A 27,500-nucleotide genomic window follows, 5' to 3' on the forward strand; every position below is an offset into this window, starting at 1 on the left:
ACACTGTAAGTTGTGTCACCCTGCAGAGAGGCAGGTCTGGGGTTTGCTGGTAACCTAGCAGTAGGCATGATGACTGGTGCAGACCCAGCTGTCTGTTGCCACTCCACATTCTACACCATGGCTGATCCTGTAGAAAGAGAGAACAAATAGGAAAGAAAAACAGATTACTTTATGTAACAGAGCAGTAGCATAGGGAGATAAATCCCTGGCTTAAGCAACTTTGGTTCAATTATCAGCTTGGGAGTCTGACGTGGTGGTAGGGGAGGATGAGAATGACCATCGTGAGGGCAGATGGTGTCCACAAAAGGTGTCTGTGCTTGAGTGCAGCCCCCTGTATTGATCACCAGCTGGAGATGTTCTGGAGGGGACAGAGTCTGAGGGAGGTGGGAGTAATAACTGAGTTGCTGCAGAGGTGAAGTGATATGTCAGCATGCTCCACTGTAAGCCTTCCTGGAGACAGCAGAAGCATGTTGTCAGCATGCTCCACTGTAAGCCTTCCTGGAGACATCAGAAGCATGTTGTCAGCATGCTCCACTGTAAGCCTTCCTGGAGACATCAGAAGCATGTTGTCAGCATGCTCCACTGTAAGCCTTCCTGGAGACATCAGAAGCATGTTGTCAGCATGCTCCACTGTTAGCCTTCCTGGAGACATCAGAAGCATGTTGTCAGCATGCTCCACTGTAAGCCTTCCTGGAGACATCAGAAGCATGTTGTCAGCATGCTCCACTGTAAGCCTTCCTGGAGACATCAGAAGCATGTTGTCAGCATGCTCCACTGTAAGCCTTCCTGGAGACATCAGAAGCATGTTGTCAGCATGCTCCACTGTAAGCCTTCCTGGAGACATCAGAAGCATGTTGTCAGCATGCTCCACTGTAAGCCTTCCTGGAGACATCAGAAGCATGTTGCCAGCATGCTCCACTGTAAGCCTTCCTGGAGACATCAGAAGCATGTTGCCAGCATGCTCCACTGTAAGCCTTCCTGGAGACATCAGAAGCATATGTGCACTGCATGTGGGGAGAAGATTGGGCATAAATGAAAAAGCACTAGTGACAGCAATATGCAACTGCATCACATTCCTCAGTCTTATCACCTGCCATAGATGTGAGGTGGGGTAAGCCTAGGTGACGTTAAGGCAAGGCCATATCAACCTGATGAATGAGAAGACCTGAGGGCAAGCTGATGGTTGGATGTGAGAGCAAAGAAATATGTTACCATTCATATGTATTACAACTTTATTTAAATTTTAAGTGACAGAAATCTCCTTACTAAACTTTTCTGGCTTCTCCTTAGGCAGGTCTACTGGTTTAAGGATGCCTCCTGTACCTGCTGTAAAACATGAAGCAGGCAGTAAATCAGTAGAAAATGTTCAAAGCAGCAAAAGCCAAGGACAGCAACAAGCAACAGTCAAGAATGTCTAGTGCAGAGCATATGCACCGTACTTACAGTAGAACACTAACTGTCTGTGTAAGCTCCCACTTCCAGCAGTTCCTGCCAATGTATAGTCATAATTTCAAAACAAAGCCCATTTTGTTTTCTTCACCTCCCACTTTACTGCTCATTCAGAGAACTTTACATAATTGAGGCCAGCAGCATTACTCCCGAAACAAGGAAGGTGCAGACATTCAGTTTTTTAGAAGCTGGTGTACATTAAAGAGTGATTGGGATTGGCTGATCGCACACCCCCAACACTTTGTGTCCAGTGCTGTTGCCCCTTTCACCCCATTCTAGTTGTGCTACTGTATGAGAAACACATACAGAGAAATATCTGTAACTCTTTTAGTTACTGACCAGCATTTAGCTGTCCTGCAGTGGGGTGCACAAGTCTCTGTTAGTTACTGACTAGCATTTAGCTGTCCTGCAGTGGGGTGCACAAGTGGGTTTGGAGCCAGAGAGGGATATAGAGTTAAATGTGGCAATGAATGAGCTGACCTCCACCTCAGCATGCTAGCAATGTAGAACAGAATCGTCATTTGTAAAGGGATAACAAGCTGATTTTATGTTTGATGTTAACACGTTTTTGACCGATCTTTACATTTAATGAGGGGAAAAAGGTAAAAAAAAAATGTATGTTATTCTTTCAGGTACCAGAATCTTTTGAAGATGTTGCTGTTAACTTTTCAGTGGAAGAATGGAAGATGTTGAGCAAAGAAGAAAAGGAGCTACACCGGGAGGTGATGGTGCAGAACTTTGAGCACATGGTGTCTATAGGTAAGGATTCTGGTCCCACAGTGACATCAAAAGGTAATGGTAAAGCACTGTGATCATGTAAGTTCATAGGCAAACACCAGGCTAGCTGTCCTTGTGGGCCATTTTCAGCTTAGCCGGTTTCCCTGATTATGAGAATCAAACCTTGTACCTTGTGTCTGTGAAGTAAACACCTTAACCATTATGCCCATCACATGATTTTAGTAGGTAAAGAGACTGGTACCAGAACTATCAAAGGAGTTGATGGAACAGACCTATGATCACATGGTGTTAGTTGGTACGGAGGAAGGTCACAGAGCTCCATATTGAGGAGATGCTACAGAACTGTGAACACATGGTGTCAGTAGGTAAGGAGGAAGGTCGTAGAACTACACTGGAAAATAATGGTACAGACCTTGGTCACATGGTGTAAGGAGGTAAGGTGGGTGGTCCCAGAGCTACATAGTGAGTTGCTGGGTGGGCCTTCCATGTAGCTGCCTGTACTTTTGAGATCATGAGTGCACTCTTTATGATAGCAGACTTGAACGGCTTAACCCAGGCTTTTCTGTTTCCGTGAAGAACATCAGCTCAGAATCATGGGTAATTCCCATCACCGGTGAGAGCTTCTTTAAAAAGCATACCCAGGAGGTTATGGAGGATCTCCAGGGACAAGACAGTATCCAAGACTATTGATCGGAAGGTCATTTTAAGCCTAGCAGTTTCATCCCAATGTAATACCATAGAAATGCTAGTCAATACCCAAGATTGCATTTAGTGATGGCTGCTTATGTCCAGGAGGGTTGTGGACTCTATCTCCGGTAAGAATTTATGGTGCCCATCCACTCATCCAGGTTCCTGTTGAACAGTCCACAAAAAAAGAAGCTGGTGCATTAAGTGTAAACCAAAACCGAAGAAAGAACAGCACAATACCCCAAGGTAGCGCCAAAAAACACGTTTATTTGGAGGTCACAAGTTCAAGTAAAAGCAAGCATAAACACCCACAAATTCAAAGTGCATTTTCATCACTGTAGATTTCATCAGATGCAAAGGCAAAGAGTCCCACACAGTCATTTTAATTATCCCTGCTGATGAAAAAAGGACATATCACATTACTGGTAGCAAACAATTAATTAATGAAAAATTCAAATATAAAATATAGTTTAAAAATTGTTAAAAATGTATGGTATATATAAATGTGCAAAACCATGGTGTAAACATAAAAACAAAGTGGTGTCCAGGAAAATATCAACTGGAATGCATTAAAAATTAAAAGCAGTAAAATTTAGAATATAAAAATGACTCAGTATAATCTTAAGGGTAACAGAGACATCTAATGGACATAATGCATTATAATCCAAAAGGAACAAAATCAGACTACAAAAAGCATTTCTTGTGTTAGAGTCTTGCAGCACGTAGTTTTAACACTGGGGCTAGGGAAATAACATCATTCCAACCAGGATGCTTGTTTGTCTCCAGCAAAATCTGCCAGTACACCTCTCTGTACTCAATCCTGGTCTCCCAAGGTCCTCCTCTCACACCCTTTTCTATATCTTCTATAACAAAAAAAGGAAAAATTGCCCCCAATACAAGTGAGACTATGATTATAAAGGATGCTGTTTGTGTTCTTAATACAGAGGTCATTCATATGTTCATACATTCTTTTCTTCAGTTTTCTCTCCATGTTCCCTATATAAAAGGCAGTACATTTACTATACAGGGCTATATAGACCAGGCCAAAAAAGTCACAGATGCTAAGTACCTTAGTAGAGAAATAGAAATCCCTAGCCACTACGAATAATGCCTCCCTATTGGTGATGTACTTACACTAGGAGCAGGACCCGCACTTAAAGTTTCCAGTTTGCTTTACTGTTAACTTTGGGTAGACTCATACTTTCCAAATAATCCTTGACGTTATTGTAAATAATTTTAAAGGGGGTGTCAGAGATAGACCTCAGATCTGAGAATTGGGAAAACGTATACCACTCTCTCTCTAAAACATTCCTGATTATACTGGAATCCCCATTAAACTCAGCGAAGAAAGTTTTACCGAATAAGGGGTCAGCACTAGTTGATGTATCATGTTCTTGTGTATCTATTAATGAAGCCTCAGATGTAACATCAACACTGGGAATGGATTTAAATCTACCTTGCCTACCATATTAATGAAGCCTCAGATGTAACATCAACACTGGGAATGGATTTAAATCTACCTTGCCTACCATATTAATGAAGCCTCAGATGTAACATCAACACTGGAAATGGATTTAAATCTACCTTGCCTACCACATTAATGAAGCCTCAGATGTAACATCAACACAGGGAATGGATTTAAATCTACCTTGCCTACCATATTAATGAAGCCTCAGATGTAACATCAACACAGGGAATGGATTTAAATCTACCTTGCCTACCATATTAATGAAGGCTCAGATGTAACATCAACACTGGGAATGGATTTAAATCTACCTTGCCTACCATATTAATGAAGCCTCAGATGTAACATCAACACTGGGAATGGATTTAAATCTACCTTGCCTACCATATTAATGAAGCCTTAGATGTAACATCAACACTGGGAATGGATTTAAATCTACCTTGCCTACCATATTAATGAAGCCTCAGATGTAACATCAACACTGGGAATGGATTTAAATCTACCTTGCCTACCATATTAATGAAGCCTCAGATGTAACATCAACACTGGGAATGGATTTAAATCTACCTTGCCTACCATATTAATGAAGCCTCAGATGTAACATCAACACTGGGAATGGATTTAAATCTACCTTGCCTACCATATTAATGAAGCCTCAGATGTAACAGCAACACTGGGAATGGATTTAAATCTACCTTGCCTACCATATTAATGAAGCCTCAGATGTAACATCAACACTGGGAATGGATTTAAATCTACCTTGTCTACCATATTAATGAAGCCTCAGATGTAACATCAACACTGGGAATGGATTTAAATCTACCTTGTCTACCATATTAATGAAGCCTCAGATGTAACATCAACACTGGGAATGGATTTAAATCTACCTTGCCTACGATATTAATGAAGCCTCAGATGTAACATCAACACTGGGAATGGATTTAAATCTACCTTGCCTACCATATTAATGAAGCCTCAGATGTAACATCAACACTGGGAATGGATTTAAATCTACCTTGCCTACCATATTAATGAAGCCTCAGATGTAACATCAACACTGGGAATGGATTTAAATCTACCTTGTCTACCATATTAATGAAGCCTCAGAGGAAACCAACACTGGGAATGGATTTAAATCTACCTTGCCTACCATATTAATGAAGCCTTAGATGTAACATCAACACTGGGAATGGATTTAAATCTACCTTGCCTACCATATTAATGAAGCCTCAGATGTAACATCAACACTGGGAATGGATTTAAATCTACCTTGCCTACCATATTAATGAAGCCTCAGATGTAACATCAACACTGGGAATGGATTTAAATCTACCTTGCCTACCATATTAATGAAGCCTCAGATGTAACATCAACACTGGGAATGGATTTAAATCTACCTTGCCTACCATATTAATGAAGCCTCAGATGTAACATCAACACTGGGAATGGATTTAAATCTACCTTGCCTACCATATTAATGAAGCCTCAGATGTAACATCAACACTGGGAATGGATTTAAATCTGCCTTGCCTACCATATTAATGAAGCCTCAGATGTAACATCAACACTGGGAATGGATTTAAATCTGCCTTGCCTACCATATTAATGAAGCCTCAGATGTAACATCAACACTGGGAATGGATTTAAATCTACCTTGCCTACCATATTAATGAAGCCTCAGATGTAACATCAACACTGGGAATGGATTTAAATCTACCTTGCCTACCATATTAATGAAGCCTCAGATGTAACATCAACACTGGGAATGGATTTAAATCTACCTTGCCTACCATATTAATGAAGCCTCAGATGTAACATCAACACTGGGAATGGATTTAAATCTACCTTGCCTACCATATTAATGAAGCCTCAGATGTAACATCAACACTGGGAATGGATTTAAATCTACCTTGCCTACCATATTAATGAAGCCTCAGATGTAACATCAACACTGGGAATGGATTTAAATCTACCTTGCCTACCATATTAATGAAGCCTCAGATGTAACATCAACACTGGGAATGGATTTAAATCTACCTTGTCTACCATATTAATGAAGCCTCAGATGTAACATCAACACTGGGAATGGATTTAAATCTACCTTGCCTACCATATTAATGAAGCCTCAGATGTAACATCAACACTGGGAATGGATTTAAATCTACCTTGTCTACCATATTAATGAAGCCTCAGATGTAACATCAACACTGGGAATGGATTTAAATCTACCTTGCCTACCATATTAATGAAGCCTCAGATGTAACATCAACACTGGGAATGGATTTAAATCTACCTTGTCTACCATATTAATGAAGCCTCAGATGTAACATCAACACTGGGAATGGATTTAAATCTACCTTGCCTACCATATTAATGAAGCCTCAGATGTAACATCAACACTGGGAATGGATTTAAATCTACCTTGCCTACCATATTAATGAAGCCTCAGATGTAACATCAACACTGGGAATGGATTTAAATCTACCTTGTCTACCATATTAATGAAGCCTCAGATGTAACATCAACACTGGGAATGGATTTAAATCTACCTTGTCTACCATATTAATGAAGCCTCAGATGTAACATCAACACTGGGAATGGATTTAAATCTACCTTGTCTACCATATTAATGAAGCCTCAGATGTAACATCAACACTGGGAATGGATTTAAATCTACCTTGTCTACCATATTAATGAAGCCTCAGATGTAACATCAACACTGGGAATGGATTTAAATCTACCTTGTCTACCATCAAGAACATCTTTATACACTTTGTTGACCATGTCCATTGGATGACCCCTACTTACAAACATCATATAGCAATAACCCACGCCTGGGTGTGGGTAATGCTGGATTTACCCACGGTTGGCGTGGTTTGGTCCCGAGGGCGAAGCCCAAGGGACCAAACAAAGTCAACCGTGGATAAATACAGCATTACCCACACCCAGAATTGGGTTATTGCTATTATACCATGACATTATTTAAGAAAAGAAACTATTACTTTTCTTAAATAATGGCATAGTATAATGCCTGTTTACTGCCCTTCTGCAGATGTCTGGCATCCGTGGCAGTTCTGATGTACTGCGCGCCTGTGCAGTACATCAGAGCTGTGGGCAAAAGCAACGGAGAAAGCAAGATCTCCGTTGCTTTTTTTACTGTTTTGCTATGTTAAATGGGTTTAACATAGCGAGACAGTTTTAAAATAAGCAACAGAGATGTCCGTTGCTTATTTTAAAACTGTCTCGCTATGTTAAACCCATTTAACATAGCGAATAAAAAAGCAACGGAGATCTTGCTTTCTCCGTTGCTTTTTAAAACCTGTCTCGCTATGTTAAATGGGTTTAGCATAGCGAGACAGCTTTAAAATAAGCAACGGAGATCTCTGTTGCTTATTTTAAAGCTGTCTCGCTATGTTAAACCCATTTAACATAGCGAGACAGTGTTTTAAAAGTAGAGTTATACTAATGGAAAAAAGTCCGGGCGACCGGACCTTTTGCCATTAGTATAACTCGATTTACAATGTGCACGCTGGCCAATCAGCGTGCACGTTTTGGGGGGGGGGGTCATGGTATAATAGTCAATAATTCACATTCTTTGACAAATTCCTCATCCGTAAAACACATCCTACAAATACGGACAAACTGCCCTTTAACTATCCCAACCCTTTGATAGTATGGGTGGAATCTAGTATAATGATGTAGGGAATTGGAATAAGTGGGTTTCCTGTATATTCTGGATTTAAATCCAGAATTGGATTTTTCCACAGTGACAACCAAATAGTTGACAGTGTGATAATCAAGATGATGTGTTAATCTTAAAAAAGAAGTGGTACCAGAAGTGTATTCTAGAAATTCATTAAATTTGTCTTTGGTGTCCACCCAAAATATCACAATGTCATGCAAAAAATGTTATTAGATGTTCCAACAATCTTTATATGGGGAATTAAGTATGTAAAGATGTTCCCAATACATCAGAATCATGTTAACATGCAAGCGAGCGCAGTGAGCCCCCATAGCAACACTGGATGTTTAGTGAAAAAATTCTCCCATGAAAAATATAAAATTATTTTTCAACACTATTTCCATGAGGGTCTAATATACATGAACTTCATTGTCGGATAAATGGCCAAACATACTTAATGCCTCCTCAAACCAGTCTAAACCTGTTTGGTGTGGAATACAACTGAATAGGTCAATGATGTCAATAGTCACAAATCTTAAGTGCTCACAAAAATATTGTTTTACACTATGTAAAAAATCCCAGGAAACCCAAAGCACATTGTGATCCCCTAAAGGAATGTGTTTCAACTTCACGTCCAAAAACCTGGCAAGGGGGGTAGTAACTGATCCCTCAGCCAACACAAGTGGATGTAAAGGGAGATTGGAAATACACTTGTGGACCTTGGGTATCCCAAAAATTGCTGCCACTTGGTTTGTCATTATGTAAGAAAGAGAAATCCTGCGTGTTGATAAAACCTTCCAGTAACAAATCATTCAAAATGATATAAATATTCCTATAGGCAACATTGATCTCATTAAGTGAGAACCTGGAATATCTCTCAGTGTCACCAAGCAAAGTCATCATCCTGGCCTCATAGTCAATTTTGTTAATCAAAACAGTCCCACTCCCCTTGTCAGGGTTCATTTCTTTGTTTTAAATCATCCATTACATTTCTTTCATTAGATGTCAAATTAGAAGGAAATTTGTGGCCCAAAACTCCCTTCCTTAATTATTTTTCCACTAGCATTTCAAAGTTCTTGAACTGTGGGTGAAGTGGGGGATTGTAGACACATTTCCTTCTAAGAACTTGGGTGTTTGTATTAGTGGTGTTGTGCCCCAACAACAATTCCAGGTTTTTCCTTCCTCAGGAACATCTTTAAATCAGTAATGAGATTACTAATATTACATTTCTTTCGGGGAATAAAATTAAATCCCTTAATAAACAATTAATAAACAAATCAAAATGTCCCTGGTTAATCTCAATGTCACTGTAGTTGAATATATTATAACAATTAAAGGTCACTCTGGCACCATCAACAAGAAACCTATTGTTATTCACAACATTTAGTTCTAAGATCTCATTTGGTCCCCCCTCCACCTCCAACAATCATAATTGTATTTCTGACGCTGCTTGTTTATCAGTCTCTCCAATCTGCGTTGGGGGGTATTCTAAAGGGTCTTGGTAGTTTAAAGGGTGGTTATTGGTATCAAAATCATTATTTTCAACAAACCTATTGGTGAATGAATTTTCACAAAAGGTATTCCTCACTCTGCCATCGTTCCTATCATAGAATATGTTACCCCTAGGTTTTGGATAATTACATTGTTCCAAGTATTCCAACCTATCCCTGTCTAGTTTTCTTTTTTTACGATTAATAATTACAGTGCATTTCTTGGGCGGCCACAGTGGTGCAGCGGTTAGCATTGATGCCTCACAGCAAGAGGTTATCTGGTTCAATCCTCGGCTGGGGTGCCTTCTGTGCGGAGTCTGCATGTCCTCCCTGTATGGCTTCCTCCGGCTGCTCCGGTTTCCTCCCACATCCTAAAGACATACTGTAGGTGGATTGGACACTCTAAATTGGCCCTAGGTGTGAGTGTGTGCATGTGTGTGCCTTCTGTGTAAGGTTGGGCGCCGGGCTGACAACTCGACACCATAAAATTCCACTGCCAATCATGAGCGGACAGGTGATCTGCTGTGGCGACCGTAACTGGGAAAAGCTGAAATAAGAAGAAGAAGAATTACAGTGCATTTCTTATCAACCTATTTCCTAGCTTTGTGGTATTTCTTTCTATAATCTTCTACAGAAAAAAAACAAGTCATTCACAATTCTCTGACTTATAATTTATATTTCTTCAAACATTTCATCTATAAGTTTTCATTGTTTTTGACTAGTTGTTTTAAAATTTCAAGACCACAATTGTCAAATATAGCCCAAAGTTCCTTATGGAATGCTGACCCATCTTGAACATTAAGGGATAAGTTGCAATACTTTGAACAATGTAAGTATCCAAAACCTAGGAGTTTTGATACTGCTGTGAATAACAATGGGTTCCTTGTTGATGGTGCCAGAGTGACCTTTAATGGTTATAATATATTCAACTACAGTGACATTGAGATTAACCAGAGACACTTTGGTTTGTTTATTAAGGGGTTTAAATTTGTTCCCCAAAATAAATGTAATATTAATAATCTCATTACTAATTTGAAGTTGTTCCTGAGGAAGAAAAACCTGGAATTGTTGTTGGGGCACAAAACCACTAATACAAATACCCACGTTCTTAGAAGGAAAAGTGTCTACAATCCCCCACTTCATCCACAGTTTAAGAACTTTGAAATGCTAGTGGAAAAAGAATTAAGGAAGGGTGTTTTGGGTCACAAATTTCCTTCTAATTTGACATCTAATGAATGAAATGTAATGGATGACTTAAAAATGAACAAAACTGTTAGGGTCATGAATCCTGACAAGGGGAGTGGGACTCTTTTGATGAACAAAATTGATTATGAGGCCAGGATGATGAATTTGATTGGTGACACTGAGAGATATTCCAGGGTCTCACTTAATGCGATAAATGTTGCCTATAGGAATATTTATATCATTTTGAATGATTTGTTACTGGAAGGTTTTATCAACACGCAAGACTTCTTTTTTTTACATAATGACAAACCAAGAGTGGCAGCAATTTTTGGGATACCCAAGGTCCACAAGTATATTTCCAATCTCCCTTTACTTCCACTTGTGTTGACTGAGGGATCAGTTGCTACCCCCCTTGCCAAGTTTTTAGACGTAAAGTTGAAACACATTCCTTTAGGGGATCACAATGTGCTTAGGGACTCCTAGGATTTTTTACATAGTGTAAAACAATATTTTTGTGAGCACTTAAGATTTGTGACTATTGACATCATTGACCTATTCAGTTGTGTTCCACACCAAACAGGTTTAGACTGGTTTGAGGAGGCATTAAGGTTGTTTGGCCATTTATCTGACAGTAAAGTTCATGTATATTTGACCCTCATGGAACAAGTGTTGAAAAATAGTGTTATATTTTTTGAGGGAGAATTTTTTCACCAAACATCCGGTGTTGCTATGGGGGCTCACTGCGCTCGCTTGTATTCTAACATGATTCTGATGTATTGGGAACAACTTTACATACTTAATTCCCCATATAAAGATTGCTGGACCATCTACAAACATTTTTTGGATGACATTGTGATATTTTGGGTGGACACCAAAGACATATTTAATGAATTTCTAGAATACACTTCTGGTACCACCTCTTTTTTAATATTAACACATCATCTTGATTATCACACTGTCAACTATTTGGATGTCACTCCGATTCTGAATTTAAATCCAGAATATACAGGAAACCCACTTATTCCAATTCCCTACTTCATTATACTAGTTCCCACCCATACCATCAAAGGGTTGGGATAGTTAAGGGGCAGTTTGTCCGTATTTGTAGGATGTGTTTTACGGATGAGGACTTTGTCAAAGAATGTGAATTATTGACTGTGATGTTTGTAAGTAGGGGTCATCCAATGGACATGGTCAACAACGATGGTAGGCAAGGTAGATTTAAATCCATTCCCAGTGTTGATGTTACATCTGAGGCTTCATTAATATGGTAGGCAAGGTAGATTTAAATCCATTCCCAGTGTTGATGTTACATCTAAGGCTTCATTAATATGGTAGACAAGGTAGATTTAAATCCATTCCCAGTGTTGATGTTACATCTGAGGCTTCATTAATATGGTAGGCAAGGTAGATTTAAATCCATTCCCAGTGTTGATGTTACATCTGAGGCTTCATTAATATGGTAGGCAAGGTAGATTTAAATCCATTCCCAGTGTTGATGTTACATCTGAGGCTTCGTTAATATGGTAGGCAAGGTAGATTTAAATCCATTCCCAGTGTTGATGTTACATCTGAGGCTTCATTAATATGGTAGACAAGGTAGATTTAAATCCATTCCCAGTGTAGATGTTACATCTGAGGCTTCATTAATATGGTAGACAAGGTAGATTTAAATCCATTCCCAGTGTTGATGTTACATCTGAGGCTTCATTAATATGGTAGACAAGGTAGATTTAAATCCATTCCCAGTGTTGATGTTACATCTGAGGCTTCATTAATATGGTAGACAAGGTAGATTTAAATCCATTCCCAGTGTTGATGTTACATCTGAGGCTTCATTAATATGGTAGGCAAAGTAGATTTAAATCCATTCCCAGTGTTGATGTTACATCTGAGGCTTCATTAATATGGTAGGCAAGGTAGATTTAAATCCATTCCCAGTGTTGATGTTACATCTGAGGCTTCATTAATATGGTAGGCAAGGTAGATTTAAATCCATTCCCAGTGTTGATGTTACATCTAAGGCTTCATTAATATGGTAGACAAGGTAGATTTAAATCCATTCCCAGTGTTGATGTTACATCTAAGGCTTCATTAATATGGTAGGCAAGGTAGATTTAAATCCATTCCCAGTGTTGATCTTACATCTGAGGCTTCATTAATATGGTAGACAAGGTAGATTTAAATCCATTCCCAGTGTTGATGTTACATCTAAGGCTTCATTAATATGGTAGACAAGGTAGATTTAAATCCATTCCCAGTGTTGATGTTACATCTGAGGCTTCATTAATATGGTAGACAAGGTAGATTTAAATCCATTCCCAGTGTTGATGTTACATCTGAGGCTTCATTAATATGGTAGGCAAGGTAGATTTAAATCCATTCCCAGTGTTGATGTTACATCTGAGGCTTCATTAATATGGTAGACAAGGTAGATTTAAATCCATTCCCAGTGTTGATGTTACATCTGAGGCTTCATTAATATGGTAGACAAGGTAGATTTAAATCCATTCCCAGTGTTGATGTTACATCTGAGGCTTCATTAATATGGTAGGCAAGGTAGATTTAAATCCATTCCCAGTGTTGATGTTACATCCGAGGCTTCATTAATATGGTAGACAAGGTAGATTTAAATCCATTCCCAGTGTTGATTTTACATCTGAGGCTTCATTAATATGGTAGGCAAGGTAGATTTAAATCCATTCCCAGTGTTGATGTTACATCTGAGGCTTCATTAATATGGTAGGCAAGGTAGATTTAAATCCATTCCCAGTGTTGATGTTACATCTGAGGCTTCATTAATATGGTAGACAAGGTAGATTTAAATCCATTCCCAGTGTTGATGTTACATCTGAGGCTTCATTAATATGGTAGGCAAGGTAGATTTAAATCCATTCCCAGTGTTGATGTTACATCTGAGGCTTCATTAATATGGTAGACAAGGTAGATTTAAATCCATTCCCAGTGTTGATGTTACATCTGAGGCTTCATTAATATGGTAGGCAAGGTAGATTTAAATCCATTCCCAGTGTTGATGTTACATCTGAGGCTTCATTAATATGGTAGACAAGGTAGATTTAAATCCATTCCCAGTGTTGATGTTACATCTGAGGCTTCATTAATATGGTAGGCAAGGTAGATTTAAATCCATTCCCAGTGTTGATGTTACATCTGAGGCTTCATTAATATGGTAGGCAAGGTAGATTTAAATCCATTCCCAGTGTTGATGTTACATCTGAGGCTTCATTAATATGGTAGACAAGGTAGATTTAAATCCATTCCCAGTGTTGATGTTACATCTGAGGCTTCATTAATATGGTAGGCAAGGTAGATTTAAATCCATTCCCAGTGTTGATGTTACATCTGAGGCTTCATTAATATGGTAGGCAAGGTAGATTTAAATCCATTCCCAATGTTGATGTTACATCTGAGGCTTCATTAATATGGTAGGCAAGGTAGATTTAAATCCATTCCCAGTGTTGATGTTACATCTGAGGCTTCATTAATATGGTAGGCAAGGTAGATTTAAATCCATTCCCAGTGTTGATGTTACATCTGAGGCTTCATTAATATGGTAGGCAAGGTAGATTTAAATCCATTCCCAGTGTTGATGTTACATCTGAGGCTTCATTAATATGGTAGACAAGGTAGATTTAAATCCATTCCCTGTGTTGATGTTACATCTGAGGCTTCATTAATATGGTAGGCAAGGTAGATTTAAATCCATTCCCAGTGTTGATGTTACATCTGAGGCTTCATTAATATGGTAGGCAAGGTAGTTTTAAATCCATTCCCAGTGTTGATGTTACATCTGAGGCTTCATTAATATGGTAGGCAAGGTAGTTTTAAATCCATTCCCAGTGTTGATGTTACATCTGAGGCTTCATTAATATGGTAGGCAAGGTAGATTTAAATCCATTCCCAGTGTTGATGTTACATCTGAGGCTTCATTAATATGGTAGACAAGGTAGATTTAAATCCATTCCCAGTGTTGATTTTACATCTAAGGCTTCATTAATATGGTAGACAAGGTAGATTTAAATCCATTCCCAGTGTTGATGTTACATCTGAGGCTTCATTAATATGGTAGGCAAGGTAGATTTAAATCCATTCCCAGTGTTGATGTTACATCTGAGGCTTCATTAATATGGTAGACAAGGTAGATTTAAATCCATTCCCAGTGTTGATGTTACATCTGAGGCTTCATTAATATGGTAGACAAGGTAGATTTAAATCCATTCCCAGTGTTGATGTTACATCTGAGGCTTCATTAATATGGTAGACAAGGTAGATTTAAATCCATTCCCAGTGTTGATGTTACATCTGAGGCTTCATTAATATGGTAGGCAAGGTAGATTTAAATCCATTCCCAGTGTTGATGTTACATCTGAGGCTTCATTAATATGGTAGGCAAGGTAGATTTAAATCCATTCCCAGTGTTGATGTTACATCTGAGGCTTCATTAATATGGTAGGCAAGGTAGATTTAAATCCATTCCCAGTGTTGATGTTACATCTGAGGCTTCATTAATATGGTAGGCAAGGTAGATTTAAATCCATTCCCAGTGTTGATGTTACATCTAAGGCTTCATTAATATGGTAGGCAAGGTAGATTTAAATCCATTCCCAGTGTTGATGTTACATCTGAGGCTTCATTAATATGGTAGGCAAGGTAGATTTAAATCCATTCCCAGTGTTGATGTTACATCTAAGGCTTCATTAATATGGTAGACAAGGTAGATTTAAATCCATTCCCAGTGTTGATGTTACATCTGAGGCTTCATTAATATGGTAGACAAGGTAGATTTAAATCCATTCCCAGTGTTGATGTTACATCTGAGGCTTCATTAATATGGTAGACAAGGTAGATTTAAGTCCATTCCCAGTGTTGATGTTACATCTGAGGCTTCATTAATATGGTAGACAAGGTAGATTTAAATCCATTCCCAGTGTTGATGTTACATCTGAGGCTTCATTAATATGGTAGGCAAGGTAGATTTAAATCCATTCCCAGTGTTGATGTTACATCTGAGGCTTCATTAATATTGTAGGCAAGGTAGATTTAAATCCATTCCCAGTGTTGATGTTACATCTGAGGCTTCATTAATATGGTAGGCAAGGTAGATTTAAATCCATTCCCAGTGTTGATGTTACATCTAAGGCTTCATTAATATGGTAGACAAGGTAGATTTAAATCCATTCCCAGTGTTGATGTTACATCTAAGGCTTCATTAATATGGTAGACAAGGTAGATTTAAATCCATTCCCAGTGTTGATGTTACATCTGAGGCTTCATTAATATGGTAGGCAAGGTAGATTTAAATCCATTCCCAGTGTTGATGTTACATCTGAGGCTTCATTAATATGGTAGGCAAGGTAGATTTAAATCCATTCCCAGTGTTGATGTTACATCTGAGGCTTCATTAATATGGTATGCAAGGTAGATTTAAATCCATTCCCAGTGTTGATGTTACATCTGAGGCTTCATTAATATGGTAGACAAGGTAGATTTAAATCCATTCCCAGTGTTGATGTTACATCTGAGGCTTCATTAATATGGTAGGCAAGGTAGATTTAAATCCATTCCCAGTGTTGATGTTACATCTGAGGCTTCATTAATATGGTAGGCAAGGTAGATTTAAATCCATTCTCAGTGTTGATGTTACATCTGAGGCTTCATTAATATGGTAGACAAGGTAGATTTAAATCCATTCCCAGTGTTGATGTTACATCTGAGGCTTCATTAATATGGTAGGCAAGGTAGATTTAAATCCATTCCCAGTGTTGATGTTACATCTGAGGCTTCATTAATATGGTAGGCAAGGTAGATTTAAATCCATTCCCAGTGTTGATGTTACATCTGAGGCTTCATTAATATGGTAGACAAGGTAGATTTAAATCCATTCCCAGTGTTGATGTTACATCTGAGGCTTCATTAATATGGTAGGCAACGTAGATGTAAATCCATTCCCAGTGTTGATGTTACATCTGAGGCTTCATTAATATGGTATGCAAGGTAGATGTAAATCCATTCCCAGTGTTGATGTTACATCTAAGGCTTCATTAATATGGTAGGCAAGGTAGATTTAAATCCATTCCCAGTGTTGATGTTACATCTGAGGCTTCATTAATATGGTAGGCAAGGTAGATTTAAATCCATTCCCAGTGTTGATGTTACATCTGAGGCTTCATTAATATGGTAGGCAAGGTAGATTTAAATCCATTCCCAGTGTTGGTTACCTCTGAGGCTTCATTAATAGATACACAAGAACACGACACATCAACTAGTGCTGACCCTTCATTTGGTAAAACTTTCTTCGCTGGGTTTAATGGGGATTCCGGTATAATCAGGAATGTTTTAGAGAGAGAGTGGTATAAGTTTTCCCAATTCTCAGATCTGAGGTCTATTTCTGACACCCCCTTTAAAATTATTTATAGTAACGTCAAAGATTATTTGGAAAGTACGAGTCTACCCAAAGTTAACAGTAAAGCAAACTGGAAACTTTAAATGTGGGTCCTGCTCCTAGTGTAAGTACATCACCAATAGGGAGGCATTATTCCTAGTGGCTAGGGATTTCTATTTCTCTAGTAAGGTACATAGCACCTGTGACTCTTTTGGTCTGGTCTATATAGCTCTGTGCAGAAAATATACTGCCTTTTATATAGGGAAAATGGAGAGAAAATTGATGAAAAGAATGTATGAACATATGAATGACCTCCGTATTAACAACGTAAAGAGTGTCCTTTATAATCATGCTCGAACTTGTACCAATTTTTCTCTTTTTGTTATAGAAGATATAGAAAAGGGTGTGAGAGGAGGACCTTGGGAGATCAGGATTGAGTACAGGGAGGTGTACTGGAAGATTTTGCTGGAGGCAAACGAACATCCTGGTTTGAACGATGTTATTTCCCTAGCCCCAGTGGTAAAACTACGTACTGCAAGACTCTTGACACAAGAAATGTTTTTTGTAGTCTGATTTTGTTTCTTTTGGATTATAATGCATTATGTTCATTAGATGGCACTGTTCTTAGGTTCATGGGTTCATTGGTAGGTACTAGGCTATCAGCCCAAGGGCCTACATAAGCCTAGCCAACAAGGTTCCCTGGCTTACGCCACCCAAGAAAGTTATTTTCCTGTGCCACTGTCGAGGAGAGACACAGAAGTGATCCCTGGGGTGTATTTCCTATTTCCCATCCACTCATCGAGATTTTTCTCGAAGAGTGCTAATGAGGAACTTTGCTTGACATAGATGGGTAGCCTGTTCCAGAGTATGGGAAGTCTCTGGGACAGGAATCTATCCCTCCAGCATGCCCTGTTTATTGTGGTGACATGTAGCTCGGGGGGATTGGGATTTCTTTAGATGTAGCATGTCCAACAGCTCTGGGTTTGACATAGTTTTATATGTTAAGCAGAGATCATCTCGGAGTAGGCAATATGCTATGGAGTAAAGCTGGAGTTTTTTGAGGCGGTCAGTATAGGGCATTTCTTTGAGGCCAGTAATCTTCTTTGTGAGGTACTTCTGTGGCCTTTTCAGCTGCTGCAGATGTCTTCTGAGGTACATTCCAAAAGGGGCGTTGTACTCTGTAATGGGTCTGAGTAACGAGTAGAGGGGAACAATGACCTCTTTTTTCCTGGATGAAAACCCTTTTATGATGAGGTGTGCCACATAGAAGGACTTGCTGACTACTATGGCAATGTGACTGTCAAAGGAGAGACTACTGTCCACCTGGGTCCCAAGGTCTCTTATCTGTTACCCTTAAGATTGTACTGAGTCATTTTATATTCTATATTTTACTGCTTTTAATTTTTAATGTTCGTTCCAGTTGATATTTTCCTGGACACCACTTATCTTTTACGTTTACACCGTGTTTTGCGCATTTATATATACTATACGTTTTTAACAATTTTTTAAACTATATTTTATATTTGAATTTTTTGTTAATTAATTGTTTGCACTGATAGGTTTTACTAGCAGTAATGTAACTGGTGCTTTTTTTATCAGCAGGGGTATTTAAATTGACTGCGTGAGACTCTTTGCCTTTGCATCTGATGAAGTCTACAGTGATGAAAACGCACTTTGAATTTGTGGGCATTTATGCTTGCTTTTGCTTGTACCTGTGCCCAAATAAACGTGTTTTTTGGAGCTACCTTGGGTTATTGTGCTGTTCTTTCTTCGTATCCTGTTGAAAAGTGTCATAGAGGTCCTCTGTTTCACATGAATTGATAGCCTGTTCCAAAGATGCACAAGTTGCTGGGAGATAAATCTGTCCCTCCTATTTAAGTTGCAGGTCATATTTAGTTCCCTGGAACAAGTAGCCCTAGTCCTGTTTGATTTACAGATATGCAGCAACGTCATTAGATTTGGGTCTTGAATTGCTCTGTAGGCCAGTCATAAGTCTCCCTTAAGAAGTTTATACGATATGGAATATAGTGACAGGGTCTTTAGTTGGTCTGTGTAAGGCACATGCTGGAGCCACTTAATCTTCTTTGTTAGAAAGTTCTGAGGTCTCTCTAATTGCTGCAGGTTCTTAGTACGGTACTTGCCAAACTGGGCGTTATACTCAGTTATGGGCCAGATAAGTGCTGAGCATAGGGGTTATAACTTCTTTTGCTCTTGAGGCAATGGCTTTACTAATCAAGTGTGCTACATAGAAAGCTTTCCCTACTACAGTAGACACATGGTGGTGGAAGTTAAGGTCACAGTCAACTTGTCATCCCAGGTCCCTTACCCCTTCATGGGTACACAAGGTATTGTTGATTTGATACTATGAAGGGGCATTGTTTTTACTAAAGGGAATGATGATGCATTTCTCTGCATTCAGTTTGAGACCGTGACTAATACACCAATCGTTGGTCTGCATGAGACCCACCTGGAGTATACTGACATAATTTGGGGATTCAATGATTGTACCTAGTTTGCAGTCCTCTGCAAACTTGGTCAGCCACAACCCCAGTAGGGGGGCCCAGTATTGACGCCTGTGGCACCTCACTGGTAATTGGTCTGCTGGTTGAAGTGGAGTTATGATAGTGTGTGTCTTGTTTGTGAGCCATTTGGCAGCCCATCTTACAACAAACGGGTTTGTGTTTAGTTTGCTAAGTTTATCACTAATGCCTGAATGTAGGTTTGTGGTGAAGGCCTTTGCCAGTTCAAAGTATGCTGTGTGCACAGATTTGCCCTCATCAGTGGCCTTGGTCACAATTTCAAAAAAATCCACCAGGTTCAACAGGCAAGATCTTCCCTTCATGAAGCCGAATTTGGTAGGATCCAGGGTTTGGAGGTCACCTACAGTATGTCTGTATTTATGAGGTCCATAATGATACGTTCCATAGCCTTACAGGTGAGGATGGTCAGGCTTATGGGTCAAGTCATTCCCTGGGTCTGTTGCTAGGCCACTTTTGTGGAGGAGAATAACTTTTGCTGTTCTCCATTCTGCAGGAACAAAGCCTGTGGTTAGGCTAAAACTGAAAAGGGTACTTAGTGGTCATGCAAGTTCATATTTTAGCCTGTTTAGTAGACAGCCTGTGATGTTATCTGGTCCAATAGATGCTGTGTTTTTTTGCCTTGGATAAGGCTTTGAGGACCTGATCTTCAGATATGTAGGGTGGGGGAAGGTTTGTTGTAAGTTAGGGGGTGGGGGGGAGGGAATGAAATTTTCACCAAACCTATCTGCTAGAAGATTTGCTGTCTCTCCGTGGGGTCAGAGTGTGTGTGTGTGATACCGATGGCCACTAGTTCTGCACATGCTTGGGTCCTACCTTTAAGGGTACATATGTAGCTGTAAAAGGCCTTATGGTTATCCTTGGCTGTACTTGCCAAGTTTCTCTCAAAGGAGCCCTTGGAGGATTTGTTGTCTTGTTTAAACAGCAAGATGAAAAAGGAGCACCACATGCCTGAACCTGAAACTGATGTAATAAAAGAAAATTAGAAGAGTGCTTTCGCGTACAGTACGTTTCTTCTGATCATGATAAAAACAAGATGAATCAAAAAATGTATATACATATTAAATGTACAGAATAACCAATCATACTCAGTCAGTCTAATCACATGACCATAAAACAGGTTACAAAGAGTCTTATCTTTATACAAAGTATGTACAAAGTAACCAATTTCACTTAGATTACATGATCTGAGATAAGGTCTCATGGTAACTGCTTCATTAAGACCAGCCCCTCTGTCAGCTTGTAATAAAACGATCCACCTCACCTCGGCTTGTTCCAACCTATTCTTTACATCACCTATTCTGGGATCATCCTGAATTATCTGAATGACCATAAAAGTAAAAGGATGTACTGAAGCCCACATACGGACGTGGTTTGCTAAAGCACTCTTTTCATCTAATTTCTTAATACAATAAATGTGCTCCCCAGTCCGATCCTAAAGTAAATGATCTGTTTTACCTCTGTAAAACAATCGGCATATACTGCACACTGCTAAATATACTAACGGATAACTCCTACACTTTGCATGAACCTTAAACTTATAAACTTTACCAGTAGATGGATGGACATATTCACTGCCGCTGTTAATATATGCACAAAAACTACAACATCCAGATTTAAAGGTCCCTAATCTCGTCTTATCTAGGACATCTCCAACTCTAGGTTGTAAATTCTTATAGCATACATTTCAGTGACTTTTGATACCAAAAATAAAATCTAGGTTTCAGTCCCACAATTTTTCTAATACCCTCATCAGCAGTCATGATCGACCAATTCATATTAAAAACACTACAAACAGATTTAATCTCAGAGGTAAAAGATAAAGTGATGCCCATAAAATCATGATTCCCCTTGATATGGACACCCTGACATAGAGTCCAATCAGGCAGAAAAATATGGTCTAGCTCTGCCTCTTCTATCTTGTCATAACTCAAGTTGTCATTAACTTCATGAGTAGAATAACCTCTAGGGAGTAAACCTGAACTAAGGTCATTGTTCGCTGTAGCAAAATCTGTATCACTGTAGTTTAACCTAGACAATCTCATGCCCTGTTCTTTTATAATAATAATATGATAAACATGAGTAGGATGCATACTTCTCCTATGCAAAAGATTACTCTTTTTACAAGGTTTCTTATAGGATTTAGAAAGAAACCATCCATCCACCTCTCTATATATAGTCACATGTAAGAAATCCATGCTCTTAGGAAATTCAATGTAAAATGTAAAAAACACATGCATGAATTCATGAATCCAACAAACTCTAACAGTTCATCTGATGTACCTCACCATAAAATAAGTATATCCTCTACAAAATGCTTAAAATAGAGCATGGACTCATAAAAATGGTTACCCTTCAAAACAAAGGTCTCTTCCCAATACGTCAAAACCATATTCGTGTAGGTATTGGCACAGGAAGTGCCCATTGCTACACCAGACCTTTGCCAATAATACTTGTCATTGAAAAGAAACACATTATTGTCCAAGATTATCTCTAAGAACAATATGTTCCTCTGAAAAATTACTATTCCCATGTAAAAATATTTTTCAAATATTCGGTAAGCAATGATGTGACATCTGATGTCACTAGCAGTAAATCTTGTTCAAGATGTAATGTTGGAGTCACTTGAAATAAAGATTACAGAAAATGTTTAGTATCCTTGAGGACTGTGAGGGTTGTTTCCAATACAAGTCTAAGTGGTTTCTCAACAAATGCAGATATGGACTCTATTAACTAACCCTTACCAGAGACAATTGGTTTCATCGGAGGTAAAGTAGGATGTTTATAAACTTTCGAAAGTCCATAGATAAAAGGAACAAGTGGAAACTTGATATGCAAGTAATCATACAGTTCTCATGTAACCGATTTGTTCATGAGGCAGTCAAACAAATCATCATGCACATGTTTAATCATCCTGTCAACATCAGCTAGCAAGATCTCAGATCTTGGGGCCTCTGTTCTTTGAGATATACTTTTCTGAGGTGCAGGCCAAAACCAGTGGGCTATAGCTGACCAAGTATGCAGATGACTACAAGCTGGGTGCTGTCGTCAATTCCTTTAGTGATGCGGACATCCTCCAAGAGGGTGTCACTGAAACAAATGACTGGTGCCAGAAATATGGCCTCATACTGAATGCCAAAATATGCATCATCATCCCCTTTGGGGAGAGTGATGTCCCTACAAATTATCACATTGATAATAAGGTACTAAGCATGCAATCAGTTTTAAGAGACTTGGGAACCCAGGTTGATAGCAACCTGATTTTTGACTACCATATTGCCTCCGTTGTATGGAAAGCTTTCTACATGGCCCACCTCATTAGGAAGGGTATCTCATCCAGGGACAAGGAGGTCATAACATCCCTGAATTCTTCCCTTATAAGACCCATTATTGAGTACAATGTCCCTTTCAGCATGTACCTTACAAAGCACATGCAGCAGCTGGAGAGACAACAGAGGCCTCAAACATCTACCGTACTCAGGTAGGCTAAAAACCCTGTCCTTCTACTCAGTCTCCTACAGACTCCTCAGAGGTGACCACTGTCTGGCATATAAAGCAATCTCAGACCCCACCTTGATGGGACTGTTGTATATCCACAAGTCAAGCTCCACTCGAGTAACCCACACGCATGACCTCAACCTGGTCTGTGACATCAATAGGACTTGTTGGCAGGACAGATTTGTGTCCCAGAGACTCCCCCTTCTGTGGAATAGACTCCCTGTCCACGGCAAGTAGAGTACCTCATCAACCCTTTTTAAGCACGACCTGCATAACTGGATGAGGAACAGAAAATACACTCCTGGGATTCCACCTGTGTCCCTGCTGGACTGAGGCTTCAGGTACTAACTTGTCAGAACATGAGCAAAATTCTTGGCTAGGCTTGTAAGGGCCTCAGGGCCAGTAGTCTAGTAAGTTCCTATGATGCTATAGGTGTGACAATCAGATAAGAGTGTAGACATGCTATTCACATAAAAAAGTGTATCCGTTACTACCACTGTACTCCCTTTATCTGCAGGGCATACAGTCAAATCACCATTGTCTTGTAACTGTTTCATGGCTGTTTTGCTGTCAAATTACACATGCCCTTAAACCTGCTTTTGCACAGTTCAGAAAGTAAATCATTTTCCCAAACTTTAGAAAATACTTCAAGCAATGGGTGGAGCTTAGGTACAAATTCTCTAGGCTTTTTATATAATTGTCTAGCTGAGCTATTACCAAACGTGATCCTAAGCATAACATTTCTTACAAAGCATTTCAAGTTCAAGATATGATCACAAAAGTCATCTTTCATAGAGGAATGAAAGTCAATCCTCTTTCCAGAAGTGTAGATTGCACTGCAATGAGTCTGACTGAAGAGATATTCCAAATTAACAATCCTTGTTCTGGTTCCAAAACCACTTGATGGTTGGAAGATTTTGCTCCTCCGCTGAGCCTTTTAGATGCTTCCTTCATCGGCTCAATGATTGTCGAGTAACAGAAACATCTCTGATGGGAAGAGGAAGCACTGGAAAAACTGGCTTAACAGTAGATTTAGGAGGCAGTAGAACATTTCTCCTAACATCTCCGGCTGCTGTTATTGTGTCACTGGGGCCATCTGTCAGGATGATCCCAGAATGGGTGATGTTAAGAACAGGGTGGAACATCCGTCAGAGTAGATTGGAACAGACCAAGTTGAGGTGGATCATTTTTATTACAAGATGACAAAGGGGCTGGTCTTAATGAAGCAGTTCCCCTGAAACCTTATCTCAGATCATGTGGTCTAATCAAGTAAGATTGGTTACTTTGTACATACTTTGTATAAAGATGTGATTCTTTGTAACTTGTTTTTTTGGTCATGTGATTAGATTGACTGAGTATGATTGGTTATTATGTACATTTAATTTGTATATAAATTCTTTGATTAATCTTGTTTTTATCATGATCCAAAGAAGCATATTGTACATGAAAGCGCTCATCTAATTTAGTTTTATTAAATCGGTTTTAGCTTCAGTAGTGTGGCACTCCTTTTTCATCTTAGTGTTTACTTGTATTTTCAGGAGTGCTGTTTTATTCCCATGCTGGTTTACTTCATTTTTAAGTTGTCATATTTGCCTTTTGAGGCTGAAGAGGGTGCTTTTCCGTTGTTGGGGCCTTGCCTTTGTTTTCATGCACAACATTTTTTGCATTTATTGTAAAGTTTGTTGATGTTAAATGTGCACCATGGAGCTTGTTTTTACTTGGGGATCTAGTTTTGATTCTTTCTGGTATGATCGAGTTTATACACTTACGCAGGAGATTGTACAGGGCTGTAGTGTAAGCTTCGGTGTAGTTACCACTTTCAGTTTGGAGTAGGGCTTGGAATGCATTTATACTTTCACCTAGGAGGGTATAGTTTGCTTTGTTGAAGTTTTTTAGTCTGGTTTCACCCTCTCTGAGTTCTGGTGTTAGCACCAGCTTGAAGGTGACTAATTTGTGGTCAGTTTTAACTAATGAGGGTCTGACAATTGTGGCAATGCATCCTTTTGACATGTTGGTGAGGACCAGATCCAGAATGTTTGTTTCCCTTGTTGGGATATGGACAATTTGTTCCAGGGCATTTGAATTAACAAAGTGAAGGAACTTTTGTGCTAGTGAGTTTGGGCTAGAGTAGGTTTCCCAGTTGATGGTGGGATAATTGAAATCCCCCATGACCAGTGTATTCAGTAAACTTTGGATTGTCTCCAGTTTGGCCAAGTAGGCTTTGTAGGTGTCATGACCTATGGATGGGGATCTATAATTGGCTATGACTTGAATGGTGGTCTTACCCACTGTAACCTGGAACTGGAGTAATTCCATGGAGTTGTCCAGTCTAACTAGATGTGAGGTGAATTTATCTCTAATATAAAGTTTCTGCCATTATACAAAAAAGCTGCCAGGTACCAGGGATGGCAGGCTGCTGAGTTCCAGGCCTGCTCCCCCTTTGGTTGTACCATGTAAGTTCCTTAAAGTGACAGTGACCAGATGGTTGTGCAGCAGCTCTGACTATTATATATTAGCCAGTCAGGTTGTTCTCTTGAGTGGGTGCCTGACTGAAGGACTGTCAGTAGAGATATTTTGGATTCCGGAAATCACATTGTAGTTCCTTGTCCCTGGCTTATTGCCTGCTGTTAGACAAGCAGTTCTGTGAAGTATTGCTTATTCATTTATTGTGGCCAGATCTACTGAAGACAGTCATAAGGCCTTCTTCACAAATGTCCGCAATCTCAAGGGAAGCACCCAGATCTGCTCAGAACTGGTGGTCAAGGACACTATGTACACAAATCCTGTAGATATAGCCAACCTGCTGGCAGACAGGTTCAGTGAAAACTTCACTCCTCTGCCCCCACAATCAGTAAAACAGGACATCCCCAGTACCTACCCTCTTCCCCTTATCTCTAGGGAGCAAGTCATCACTGCCCACTCAAAGGCAAAAAAATACAGCCTCCATGGGACCCAATAACATCCCAGGCCACTTCCTACATGAACTCAGGCAGGAACATGCAGCACTGTTAGGCACCCTGTTCAACCATAGCTGAGTACTGCCTTCATCCCAGCCGTGTGGAGGACAGCTGCTGTTATCCTTTTGCACAAAGGTGGAGCATCCACCGATCCAGGAAATTAAAGGAAAACTCCACCCTCTCATACAGTTTAACTCAATCATTAGGTTTCTTTTCTCCCTACAATATGGTTCCAGCATTGTGTATGTACCGGAAACCTGCTGGTAGTATTTAAAACTTTTATTTCCTTGAATTGGCATCAAAGGAAGGGAAAGCCCACCTACTACTTTTTTAAACTCAACGTCTCACATACTTTGCAGAGGAACTCGTCTCCACCTGCATGACATTTCATAGACACAGTTAAATCTGTAGTTTACCCTGTCAGGTACTGCTGTCAATCTTAGATGGGTAATTAATCCTGCTAACGTCAGGAACACAGCAGCTGATATAAAAAAAGACAGAAAGCTGAGGAATTGTTTCCACTGTTTTTATTGCAGCTGGGAGGAGAACTTAACACACTCCTTTCATAGCAAAACAAAGCAATTAGATCAGTCAGGGGTTTAAAGGCAACTGTCAACTCTTCTGACAAATTTACATAAGCAGCAACACAGTATTGAAATTCTAAGCTTTAAATGTTATTTATAATAGTTCGTGTTAAGATAACTTGAGTAGTAGCAAAGATTTATGTGACATTTAGAGAAAAGTCAGTAAATATTCTTTTCTTGTAAAGTATAAATGCATTTACCATTTTCAAGCCCCCAACACACACACACACACACACACACACACACACACACACACACACACACACACACACACACAGACCAGAACTGCAGAAAGAGTCAGATGGCAACCCTATAAACTAGGTGCACTGATAAAAACTGTCTTTTGGCTTTTCCTGGTTAGGGGTCGCCAGAGTGGAACTCCGGTCCGCTAATGATTGGCAGTAGATTTTTACATGCTGGCTTGCCGGGCCTAACGCACAACCTTTAATGAAGGAACGGTCATTCACACATGTCAACACACAGAAGATGAGAATCGAACGTGCAATGTTGTCTCCTCACAGTTAGACGTTGCCCGTTCGATTCTCAGCTAGAGCGTCTTCTGTGTGGCGACATGCGTGAACGGGCGTTCCTTCGTTGAAGGTTGTGCGTTAGGCCCGGCAAGCCAGCACGTAAAACTCTACTGCCAATCATTAGCAGACCGGAGTTCCGCTGTGGCGACCCCTAACCGGGGAAAGCTGAAAGACACAAACTAGGTGCACTGATACTGTTCATAAAAAAGGTCTTTTATGCTTTGTGTGACATCCTTCCAGAGGGGGATACGTATCTGGTACATGCAGATCCATTGTAAGAGATTCCCACTGACTT

General features: G+C 39.5%; 1 protein-coding gene across 1 annotated transcript in view; it reads left to right on the forward strand.

The window, feature by feature from the left end:
* Positions 1 to 27,500, forward strand: part of LOC122815972 (zinc finger protein 845-like) — a 368,367-nt gene that overhangs the window by 222,952 nt on the left and 117,915 nt on the right. Inside the window, exons 7-8 of the mRNA XM_044088856.1 lie at positions 2,082 to 2,208; positions 17,488 to 17,628. Coding sequence (XP_043944791.1) covers positions 2,082 to 2,208; positions 17,488 to 17,628 — 268 coding nt within the window. The remainder of the gene's footprint in view (positions 1 to 2,081; positions 2,209 to 17,487; positions 17,629 to 27,500) is intronic.

This window comes from Protopterus annectens, chromosome 11.part0 (assembly GCF_019279795.1).
Source record: "Protopterus annectens isolate FY-2018-M chromosome 11.part0, PAN1.0, whole genome shotgun sequence".
Lineage (NCBI taxonomy): Eukaryota > Metazoa > Chordata > Ceratodontiformes > Protopteridae > Protopterus > Protopterus annectens.